Genomic DNA, 12,403 nt, shown 5'->3' with positions numbered 1-12,403 from the left:
TTTATTTTGGGATGCAAAATAAAATGTGTCCGATATCAGATGACCAATATTTTTTGTACAGTTTCCTCCCAAGAATAATGATTTTTCAAAAACTCTGTACATCATCAGACAGATCAATATAAATCCAAACTAATATTGGGGGTCAGATGGCTGAGCGGTTAGGGAATCGGGCTATTAATTAGAAGGTTGTCGGTTTGATTCCTGGCTACGCGAAATGACGTTGTGTCCTTGGGCAAGGCGCTTCACCCTACTTGCCTCAGGGGGAATGTCCCTGCACTTACTGTAAGTCGCTCTGGATAAGAGCATCTGCTAAATGACTAAATGTAAATGTAATTGGCCCATATACAAGATATAGACACAAACATCCCAATACATCCCATACTAATTACATACATTTGCTCTTCGACCTGGTCACATGATTAGAAACTCCAAAAACCTGCCACCAAAAACTGTCAAGCATGTCATTGCCTTGCAAACACATACTCACAAAAAGCAAACATATAAATACTGCACACACACACACACACACCTTAGTAAAGGCCAACAAACACACAGAAAAAGGAATGCTTGTATACAGTACAAACACACACACACAGGTCTGACTGCACACACACACACAAAGACATGAACGCACACACGCATGCACACACACTTCAATCCAAACATTGTCTCTATTGACAGATCGTGTGACAGCTGAACTCGAGAGCCGGAGCTGAGAGCTCCCCTCTCTCAATTAAAAAGCTGCAGTATTAGCTCTGCTGCTGCACACGAGAAAGACAGGGGTAATAGCTGAGCGCCTGTCCCAGTGGAGGAGCCCTACCCCTGGGCATGCCTGCCTGCTGAGCTGGGCTCTGGGTGGATGTCTGACTGACTGTCACACTCCAAAGTCCAATTAATGTGAAGGAGAGGAGGCTGTGCTCAGCTCAGAAATGGAGTTATACTATGTAAGACTTTGTCTTTTTCTCCATGTCTCCGTCTTTCCAACACACCAACTGCATGGCCCTCACACTAGCACTCTCTCTTAGTCTCTTCCCCAATCTTCACTCTTTTACTTTACCCTGCCTTTATCTTTCCTGATAATACTTCTTCTCTCGATAAGATAAGGGTTAAGGTACTTCTTCCAATAGTTAGGTTGTGCTTCATTTAGCTTGGCTCATTGCACTTGGGTGTTCTGTTCTTCTGGGATAACCCACTGTTATTTTATCAGGCAGCATGAATCCAGAGCACTCCAACATTATTCTGCAAACCCAAGTCTGCCTCCCATCATTCTAATCCCTCACTACCAAGACAGACAAGCCTCAAACTAATGATGGTACAACAGTACAGTGGTAGGTTACCATGCCATGGGATCTAATCGGGATAATTTGGGATCCAAATGTGCTATTTCTACACGCACTTACCAAAGTCTAACTTTGCAATACATTACGAGAATATAACATGCAGCAGAACCAGCACCAGGAAGACATACAGGTCAGCAGTATCAACACCCAAAAAATTAGGAAAGAATCTTAAGAGGAATTGACACTTTTTTATTTTGTTATTAAAAACACATACAAAAAAGTACAAGGGAGGGGGGGGGGGGGGGGGGGGGGGTTTAGAGATCTTGTCTAGGGTGCCAGATTGCCCTGAAATGCCACTGCCCACAGAAAACACAGTACTTCCACAAACCCAGGCTCACAGTAGCTGTTTTGCAGAAGCTGGGCCTGCTCATTTATATTCAGATATCAGCCCTCCAGATATTAAAGCGGGCTGCGAGGCAGCACGAATCGTCTGCGCTCCACAACTTTACGGTTTTATATGGCAGCAGTGCGCCAGCCAGCCAGTGTTGGCTGGCAAAGTACCAACTTTGCAATATAACAATTAAATATGGAAGAAGTCTCCAGGCGTTCTGAAACATCAATTTCGGAAGCTAACAAGCCTATTGGCCTGCAACACGGGCTTTGGACACTAAACCCTAATCATGCAAGCCAATATGGCATGGGTAAAACGAAGGTGGGCGATCATGAAATCACTAGACTAGTGTTGAATACTGTCCCTAGCACACCCACACTGATTTTGTCATGTTTATTGTTTAATACCAGACACATACATCACTTTATGACAATGTTGTACTTTAGGTTATCAAACATTCACATCCACACACACCCCTCCCCACATACATAGTAGGAAGAAAAAGGCATGATGATTTTGCTAGTGTGGACCTGGTATTGGTCCAAGCCGGACAGGTCAGGTCTAGGAGGAGAGCTAAGTGACAGTGACCTATAGTTATGATGAAGTCAACGAGGCGCAGTGTCCCCGCGGTCCTCTGGAGGGCGCCGGTTAATGATGGGCCTCAGTCTCCTGAAACATCTGCCAACCCCCCTCTGATACCACCTCTAACCTTAACCTGGACCATACAGGACCTAACCAACGGTGCCGTTCCACTGTCTAAAACAGGACTACGACAAGCAGTGTGTGAGAGTGTGTGTGGTGGGGAGTTGCTGTGGTGCTGTGTTTGTAGTTGTACTTATAAGTGAATAAATGAGCGTCTACTTTTCACCAAATATGGATAATCCTATTTATTAATTCCCAACTTTAAAATCTGTTTGCAGCAGTCTAAGCCAGAGGACTGAATAACCTCACCTCTCACTCCTCAGAGCCCCAAATCCATCCTCAGTGAAACAAGCCAAACATCAGACAGTCTCTGTCTGTCAGTCTGTCCCTGTCCCCGGTCAGTCAGATGGACGGGTGGATGGAGCCAGAGAGTTGAAGTTTACCCCAGGAGTTCAAGGACAGTGTGGAGCGGCTTTGCCTGAAGCTGGGTGTCCCCCAGTGAAAAGGATTGGACTCTCTCTTTTCTCTCTTTCTCTCTTTCTGTCTCTGTGCTGCACTGTTTGTAGATTCTACACAATAGAATGCCAGCACTACAGGGGACTCAGGCAGCCTTGCCAAGGACGTTTTAGCAGTTAAAGTAAACAACCGCGCCACACTGTAGATTGAGATGCCTTCTGTTTCTGAGGGTCTCATGCGCCCTGAAAGTGTGTGTGTGTGTGTTTGTGTGTGTGTGCCCATTTGTGAATGTGTGTATGACCGTGTGCATGCGAGTGTGTGATCCATGCCTGGCAAAGGCACCCCCGTCCACCCCACGCTCCCTCTCCCCTTCCCAGTGTGCCTTGTGGTCACATTGCCGCCAAGAATGTCACCTCGTTTGTTTCCCATCTCGCCAGTGGATGCCTGTCTTCATCGGCGCCATGGATACGCGCCAGGACGCACCTCTCAACAGCAGATAAGCACAATCCAGGATTCCTCGAGCACCGTGTGTGAGGAGAACACACAACAGGACGAGGCCCTCCAAAGCACTCACTCAGAACCACAGTCAGTCGAAAACAATCATTGAGGATGAATGAGAATGAATAGAACACAACGCTTTGGTTTTGTTTCAGACAATACTGTCAGATTGGGAAAATAAAAATGGATTGCATAAATATTACAACTTTGTCATTCTCACTTTAGAATAATGCAAAATATAATGCAAGATATTTATTTGATATCCATCTTATTCCATATATAAAATATGACGTTAACATATTGCTGGAGATATTTGGAGTATAGATATATGTGTGAGTTGGGCTACCCCCGTCTTGACAGGATTAAATACCCCATTAAGATGATGAATCACCAGAGCTGAGTGAGCCGAACATGAGTATTATATGTTTCTTTTCACACAGACTGACTAGTGACTGTGTGATCACTGCTTATAGCCATAATTTGAATAATTATGTGATGTGGGAAACCTCTACTGTGAAAATGAATGTTTCCAGAAAACATGCTAATTTGGCTGTTAAAGTAACAAAAGGGCTGATGAAAGACCATGATTGTGTAACATTAGAGCCCGAGTTCCCTGTTGATTACCATTTCAAAGACCAGGATTTTCCAGCCTCACCCAGCCAGCCGACCGGACAGTCAGCGAGCTCCACACAGTTTAGACAAACAGCAGTGTCAACATTAGAAGGCAAATAATCAGCCTCCTTCATTCACTCCTGACAGCCATGAATTTTGCAAGCAAAAGATAATCTGTCAGCTGATTCAATATAAATCATAGAAGTTCAAATGAATGGAAAAAAAAATAGAATTTAGAAGATGTATTTAAATTAGAATTAGTCATATGAAGCTAAGTAACACAGATTAAAAACAGAGCTAGTTTGATGATGGTTAATTAGGACTGCGTTAAGAGTTAACACTGCTGACTGTCTTGCTAAGAATGATCTTGTTCTGGACATTACCTTGTGCTGGGAATAAACTGCCACTAAATGTATCTCAAATTACCAATGATTGCCTGATATAAGATCCTGCCCAAAATCCCATCACAACTAATTTAACATTCTGCAAAATGTTAAGATGATGCCTCCAGTAACTAAATTGATTTGTACGTGTTATCCACAACCTAGCATTGGATCACCTTTTCTGTCACCACATCAGCCATCTACATTCAATTTGTTCATGAGAAGCAAGTATTCTAAAGCAAACTGTAATTCTGGAGGAAAAAATCTGTCCTGGCTGTTACTTGACATAGAAATGCTCTTTTAGACCTGTCTCATAGCCCTGGAGAGAGTGAACAGGAGAGGTAGAATGAAAAATGAAGAGAGCAAGAAGTCCGGGCTGGCTCCAGTGTATTCTGTTCCAGATGCTTCCCTAAACTCTCCTCATTCCTCTCTCTCCTGTCTTCATACACCTCCTCCTGGCTCTCCTCAAGGAGGGCCGCTGGCCACAATGTCATCCAAGCCATCCCCCAGTATTCCCTGATAAACCAATTAAGGATTCCTCCCATGTCCCCTCCTGCCATTTCTCCACTCACACACCCACTCCCAGTAGGCAAGAGCAGAAGCACAGGCACGAGAAAAGGCATGAGTTGGGCCTTAATCAGCCAAGCCTGGAAAACCTCATAAACCCCTGAGGTGTTATTAGTGGCTGTCATCATGAAGAAATTAAGAACATTACGCCGGCAACATGCACTGTGACATGAAAAGTATGGAGCATGCAGTCAGGCAAAGGACTAGCAACATCGGTTTGTACATTATGCATGCCAGCAGTCTTCACTTGTTTGTCCAGATGACTGACAAAAACTTTGCTTTCATCTGAAGAAGAGTATTTCTGTCACTGTGGTTCTCGCTTTCAAAATAGCCTCCATGAAGAAGAATGCATGCCTGGCTGTGATTTGTGGCATTCTTAATGAAATCCCCTGGTTTTCTCAAGAAGAGAATATTTGCGGTATGGCATGGAGGTTGAGGAGAGCACAGAATCTCCACATGAGGTGTGAAAGAAACCTAAAGTCTATTTGCAAAACTTGAGATCAACAATATTTGAACGCCCCCATCCCTCCTCTGAAGGTTTTATTAATGACCCTTGGCTCCTTTATACCAGTAGATTTACAGCGGCGTGTTACCAGTTTAGCTATACCTCATTCAGTATGCCACATTGCCACAGCCTCGATAAACTGGCCTGGCTGACATTGTCTGGGAGTGGATATATCTGCTGTAATATCAAGATATTGCTGTTGCTGCTGCTTCAGGAACAGAGGAATCCGATCTCGTTCTGTGTGTTCAAGGAACACGCGACAAGTTAGCCCGGATGCCGTAACCTGGCCTTTCCCTTCACTCCTTATCGCTGGCAGAGATTCATCTACACATAATTATCCCAAGCTCACAAAAGAACCACTGGAAGATTAATAACTGAGACAAATATTGTCATTAGCTTAATTTATACCCCACCATTCTAACCCGAGTGATAAAGGAATTCCACATCTGTATGACAGAAATTTCAAAATGACATCACAGGTGCTACGGAGACCTGGGGCAATTTTGGGCCACAACATTAATTACATTCATTAAAGCACATTAATGTAGATGTCTAGTTGGTGGTTCAGCGGACCAGATTAGCTCTGCAACAGAGGTATCTATACAATGCCGACAGTGCGTGTCCCACTTTCTCCAACACAGTAGTCATCTAATTCCATTAGTGCTTTGGGACTGTGATTCATTATAGGAATAGTAACAAGATTAAGTTTTCCAAGAAAACGGAGCTTACCACCATGTTCCCCTACCATGAACTCAAAAGCAAAAAAGACACTAATTAAAATTACAAAGTGTGATTTACCCTAATTAAATCTACATCTCCAGAGTGGAGCATTGGCACCCCGATAAACAAGGAGAGAGAAAACTGCCTGTAGAAAGCGTGCATGTCAGACTTTTAACACAACGCCTGTGGAAACACAACAAAGCTAAAAGCCTGAGGTGAATAACAACAGCTCTTAAAGAAACTAGAGTGTGAAAATGTTCAACACTCAACCATGCTGGCTCAGTCTCTGTTGGCTCACCATACACTGGCGAGTTGAGTGGTTTCACTTAAAGCACAAGACATGCTGAACATGTGGAAAAAAATGAAAAAGAATGAAAAGTATTGTAAAAGGAGAGAGAAGCATTGTAATGATGATTCCTATCATGGGAACACCTTAGGTTCCCTGCTTCCATTTGTAATGGGAACCCAGACTGTCCAGGGACGGTCGGAACGGCAGGGGAGTGACATTTCCTCTCTTTGTCCAGAGTCAGACCACACTGGTACTGTACCAGCTGATCCATGCAGACAAGTGGGAGGCGTCTCTTAATGACACGGCGTTGGGAGACGCTCTCACAGGCTCTTGTCTAACAGAGGAGGGGATATTAAGGAGAACGTGGGACAAATTGCTTTCCCGTGAGGTTCACCACACCCTAAAACGCCTTGAGACATTCCGTATCATTCATACTCTGCAGAGATTAATAACAATTATTGCCTGACATTAGCCTGGCCACGTGTGGATTGGATCGCTATTGGAGTTGCCAGAGACAATCAGGTTCTGAATGATCACTCTGTGTCACTGAGAGAAACCGATCCTCTTTCTTTCAGGGAAGGCTAGAGATGTACATCTGCCAGTAAGAGGAAAGATGAAACCAGAAAAGCTTGAAACAGTGTGAGAGCAGATCGCAGGAGGGGCTTGTCAAACACGATCAGAAAGGAAATGGCGCACTGTGCAGTGTTGGGAAGCAAAATCGGTGTTTCAAGATCTCCCTCCAAAGCCTGGGATTGTTCTTGTGATCCCAAAGTGGTCAGTCCCAGGTGGTGGAACAGCGGTGGAAGTCCTACATAACAGATGTTTGCTCTGTTCGAGAGGCAGTGTACAACTACGCACCTTGTGTGCTTGATGCTGTGTTTGTTATTCACTGGAGTGGAGTGAGTTTGAAGACATAGCATCAGGATCATGAAAATCCCCAAATATCAACCTGCTATCCACTAAGATGTTCTCTTGGACAAACAGTAGATCAACAAGATTTGCGAACACAACAGCAGGGTTGGAACTCTACAGGCTTAGCAACTGTAGACCATTAGACATGTCACACTGTAAAAGGAGTTCATTGTAAGTATAGTATGTATGGTCCAAATATTTGTGTTTTAGTGTCAAAAGGTGTGATGGTATGCTGTGAATTTTTGCAGTGGCTGCCAGGAAGTGTCAAAAGTAAAACTGTTCATTTGTATAACTGTTTTAAAAGCAATCAGCACCTATAATCAAGCGGAGCTGGTTCATGCAGTAGACTCTGAGACCTAGCGCGTCACTAGCAACTCGTCATGTCACGCAGTCGGGGCACACCTTATTAGCAGGGCGGGCTATTTAATCCGGATATCGCTGCACTCTGCATTGCTAGTGCGACACAGGATGCTCTCTGTTTCAATCTGCTGCCTCCGCCTCCCCGGCCTCCACCTTTGGTTCTGTGTTCCTTTCGTAGGGGGAATGCGTCGCTGCTCTCTGCTCGGATGTCGAGATGGTGTCTCCGTTGGGTGCGGCAGGGAGCCGATGCAAGCAGAACCATTATGCCAAATCAAGTATTACAATCATGTATTGTATCGTGTGCAATAAAGTATCAAGTAAATACTACTACTGAGTCCTCCTGCCTGAACCAACTCAAAAGGAAAAACTCTGAGAGGAGCAATTAAGTCAGGGATCCCCTCCTCCAGAGACAGCAGCAGAGAACTTCTCAATTTATCCTTTTGCTGTAATGAAAAGCATCCTTAGAAATGCAAGTTTCATTCTGGTGAACAAAAGGTATTTCAATGAGTAGTTCTCCTTGACGCATATCTTTCTACCAATGAAAGAAAATACACTAGTTGATGAAAATCCCTAGTCAAATTAGCGGTAATCAACAATGGCATGTACTGTACATTATCTTCTGACTTTACTGACTTTTTACAGAAAACAATAAGGTGCTTTTATTTATTTAGTTATCTATCAAATAGAAATGTGCTCACAGTCTATAACCATTCATATCTGAAATGTTAACATGTGACAATAAGCTTAAGTATTTTAGCAACTACTGTATACTGACTGATAACACTGACAAACTAATCACTGAGCAAATGAGATCACAATACTACTGTAGTGATAGGAAAAAGAGATCTGTATGTGTGCTGGCCTCTCATGCACAAAGGCACACACAAGGCCTCAATTCCCCTCTTGCCTTGAAAAAGGGGCATAGGTCCCTCTGCAGAGCTCTCCCCAGGCGTGGGAGGTTAGCGGGGCTGAGCACCTTAGGGGGGGCATACAGCGGGGAGGAGTGGGAGGGGCAGCTGCTCTGGAAAACGAATAACCCAGGGAGGGCCAGTGGAGCTGGAAATGGCCTGACCTGTATGGCAGGCGAGGGGGAGGATGGAGGAAGAGCAGGAGAACAAGCAGTCATGGCAGAGAACAAGCAGGTTCATCTCAGCTCAAGCCAATTCCCCTGAGCTAACCCTAATACAGCTCCACCAAGTGAAGCCTGTGTAGAATTAAAGCCATCTCTTGTTGCACAAGCCTAGACAGCCCAAGTACAGTATTCCAGGTTAAGCTGGCTACTCTAGCCAGTCCATTTAGCCTAGAGTATTGCAGGTTAAGCCAGCTAGTCAAGCCAACCAATGTATAGTATCGCAGGTTAAGCTAGCTAGCCTAGCCAGCCCTTGGGGTGTCTGAGCTCCATGGATGCAATGGGATTGGAGCCGCTAAGGCCTTGTACAGTGACGCGACTGCTAATTGCCATTTTCCCGAGACAGGCTCAGGGAAGTGGAGCGTCTCGGGCGTTAACGAGGCTGAGAGTGAGGTGGCGCAGGGGGAGGAGGAAGGTGTTGGAGGCTGTTCTGCTCTGCTGTGTTTTAGTCCACGACCAACTCTCTGATCCAACTCCTATGTCTCTAGCCAATACCCCCTGCCACCTGCACTCGCACCTCCCCCCTACTCCCTATCCATCCTTTGCTGTCTGTACTTCTCCCTGAGGCCACTGTGAAGTATTTACAGTGCATTACAGACTCTCACCTCCACTCACCTCAGTTTCACCCCCTCCTGACGCACACACACACACACACACAAGCGTACACAAACCCAAACACACATTTCACAACACCATTTCAAACACGACAGTTCTTGGTATTGAAAGACGAACTCCCAAACCGATATCACCTGAAAGATACACTTCTCATGATTCTTTACCTCCAACCAAAACAAAACCACAACATCCCTCAGATCCGAACTAGATGAAATCACAATATCCAGCCTCCAGTCTGGACCACAACATCCGGTTTTACCACACGGAGGGTTTTGAAGCCAGCAGACTATATAAAACGTAGACCACACTGCAGTCAATTCTGAAGGATCTGTTTCAACCAGGGAGAATACTGTAGGTGTGTGTGTATGCGTGTGCATATGTCTGTGTGCGTGTGCATGTGTAAACTCATCCACCCTATGGAGGGATAAACACTGTTAGCATATCAATTCCTGGTGAGAGCATCAATACAAACCCATGGGATTACATTGACTATTCCGACTGTTTAACTATTATCCCTCTCTCATAACTGACTGTGAATTCCCCGTCTGTTTGACATTCTGGGGAAGTTCTGTTTTCAGGGGTTTTGGTGCACTTGTCCTTTTATCTTGGTCCAAGACTGTTTAAGGAGAAGGATCTCAAAGGGCATCAGAATAGATTATTGGATTCAACATGCTTTTGGTTGTCTTCTTTGCCTGTGTTCTCCTGTTTCAGAAATAGGATGGCACTTTTTCCCTTTGAATAAGCTTATTTCACAACTGTGTTATCCCCTTAAGCGTCCTGAACATTGATCAAAGCATAAAAGGCAATTATTTGTATTACCGGGAAAAAACTGAAATCAATGTTTTTTTATCCGCGACTATCCCATAGCATTAGGGCTATGCTATCTCTGGACAATTGACTGAGAGTACATTTCCCTGCAGCTTCTCCTAGGTAAACAACTTGATAATGCCCAAGGCTTTAAATAATCGATATCTAAAAAGTGTTTACGGTTCAAAATGAAAAGTGTGGTACAAAGACAAACATTGATACAACTTGTAAGCTATGATGCTCTGAGAGAAGAATATGTTACAAAGAGTGATACTGTATGTTCTGACGGTGACCTTTACCATTATTGCCGAACGAGGTGAAGGATTCTCCCAACAGACCAAGACGCCATCTTTGCAGTGTTTCTAGTGTTCCTACATTTTCACAAGAATGCAGACACACCTTTCTCCTACTATACACTCGGGGTTCAGCCTCATTAGTTACCGTTAAAAAGAGCAGTCTGCTTATGTAACACAAAGCAGCCAATCTCTATCCGCACAGATTGGTTGGCAACGACACGTCTAACTCACTCATTTAACAAATCGGCATTGTTTTAGCACAATAAACAGGGTGATCTAAAGTTAGATGAAGAGGGAAAGTGGGTCAGGAGGGGTGGGCCTGTGTGGTCCAGGCCACAGACATGTGACACCACCCTCTGGGCTCACATGCAGCTTGGGACACGTTCCATTAAAAGAAGCATTTACCCTCCCACAGATCTGAGCGGATAGGATGGGACTGAAGGTGGAAACTTGGGCAAAGCTGTAACCAGACACAAGCGCTTGGCACAGAGAGCTGGAGGAGAGTGAGCGAGGGGTGCAGAGGAGGTTGCAGCTCTCTGTAAAAGGATAGCACACCCTGGAGGGGGGAAGATTTGAGGGGCCGACGGAGATCAAGGATAAAAATGCTGTTGCGGGTCTCCCACAGGTTGCACCAAGAAACTATACTACTGAAACTTGCATTTAGAATTCTACAGAGGAAAATGCTGCTAAAAGTCTTACTGACATCTGATATGGTAAAGTGTCTGTTTTTGAGCAAGAAAGAAAGGGAGAGAGAGAGAGAGAGAGAGAGAGAGAGAGAGAGAGAGAGAGAGAGAGAGAGAGAGAGAGAGAGAGAGAGAGAGAGAGAGAGAGAGAGAGAGAGAGAGAGAGAGAGAGAGAGAGAGAGAGAGAGAGAGAGAGAGAGAGAAAATGACATTGTGCATGTGTATGTGCATGCTTGTGACACACAAATCCCCTTTGTGTGATGAATAACCTGATTAAAAGGTTAAGTATGCTTCTCGATTAGATACCACCAATGCTTGAGCTTCACTTCAGTGGGCCCAGTATCATGATGACTGGGTTCAGAGATGGGGACAAAAAAAGATACCCCTTCACAGTCTGGGAGTGGAGCTCCTGATCTTAACCCTGAAAACATAATGTGTGTTCTCATACAAAGCAATTTTCTAATTAGGTTCCATTGAGATGTTGTTCGATTGCCACAGCGAGTCTGAGATCATTCAAGAATGCACAAATACATGCATGCACACATAACGATGCTGCGTATTCAGTGAATTCAGTTTTAACATAATAAGTTAACCACAAATGCGCATCTGGACAGCTGCAAGGCCAATGGAGCCCAATCTCTGTTTGGGAAGCTGGTCAGAAACAATTACCCAAAATGAACTTCTCACTCACCCCTCCTCATCACAACCCAACGTATTCCCCTGTAGCCTATAGGAGGGCTTTGTTTGTTTGTTTGTTTTTACTATCATCAATACATAAAATGCAAATAGGTTTTTCTTTCGGCGAGGATCATCAGCATGATAAAATTTCAAAGTAAATAGATAACCATTGGCATGAGCGACGGCGTCAGAATACAATACACCGTTAGAAACTCCAAAGTAAAGGACAGAAATTGTTGAGAAGTATGAAAAGCGCTGATGATACAAGCCGAACCAAACAGTTATCCTTACCTTGAAATCCGAAAAAGAAAAAGAATCCGGGGATCCAGAGAGTGTGTATCCAGAAGCAATTCATGATGTCGTCGTCCGCACCAAACACCTCTCCGGCACGTGAAAGTCTTGAGAGCGTAGGTCTCTAACAATTATTTTCGGGAACTGGAGGGGTAGTCTTGCAGAAACGCTGCGCAGAGGGCGAACTGCTCCCAGGCTCAGTCCTACAAACGCTGCTACGCACTATTCAACTCAAGTGCTGGGGTACCATACGCAGCCTCTTCAGCTAGTCCAGTGATTCGCTCCCGTC

General features: G+C 44.6%; 1 protein-coding gene across 1 annotated transcript in view; it reads right to left on the bottom strand.

The window, feature by feature from the left end:
• lsamp (limbic system associated membrane protein) overlaps positions 1-12,178 on the bottom strand; it is a 259,884-nt gene extending 247,706 nt beyond the window's left edge. Inside the window, exon 1 of the mRNA XM_067246251.1 lies at positions 12,115-12,178. Coding sequence (XP_067102352.1) covers positions 12,115-12,178 — 64 coding nt within the window. The remainder of the gene's footprint in view (positions 1-12,114) is intronic.
• Between the last annotated feature and the right edge of the window lie 225 nt (positions 12,179-12,403).

Source organism: Osmerus mordax, chromosome 11, assembly GCF_038355195.1.
Source record: "Osmerus mordax isolate fOsmMor3 chromosome 11, fOsmMor3.pri, whole genome shotgun sequence".
Classification (NCBI taxonomy): domain Eukaryota; kingdom Metazoa; phylum Chordata; class Actinopteri; order Osmeriformes; family Osmeridae; genus Osmerus; species Osmerus mordax.
The sequence above is the reverse complement of the archived record's forward strand: the minus strand, read 5'-3'. Positions and strand labels throughout refer to the sequence as shown.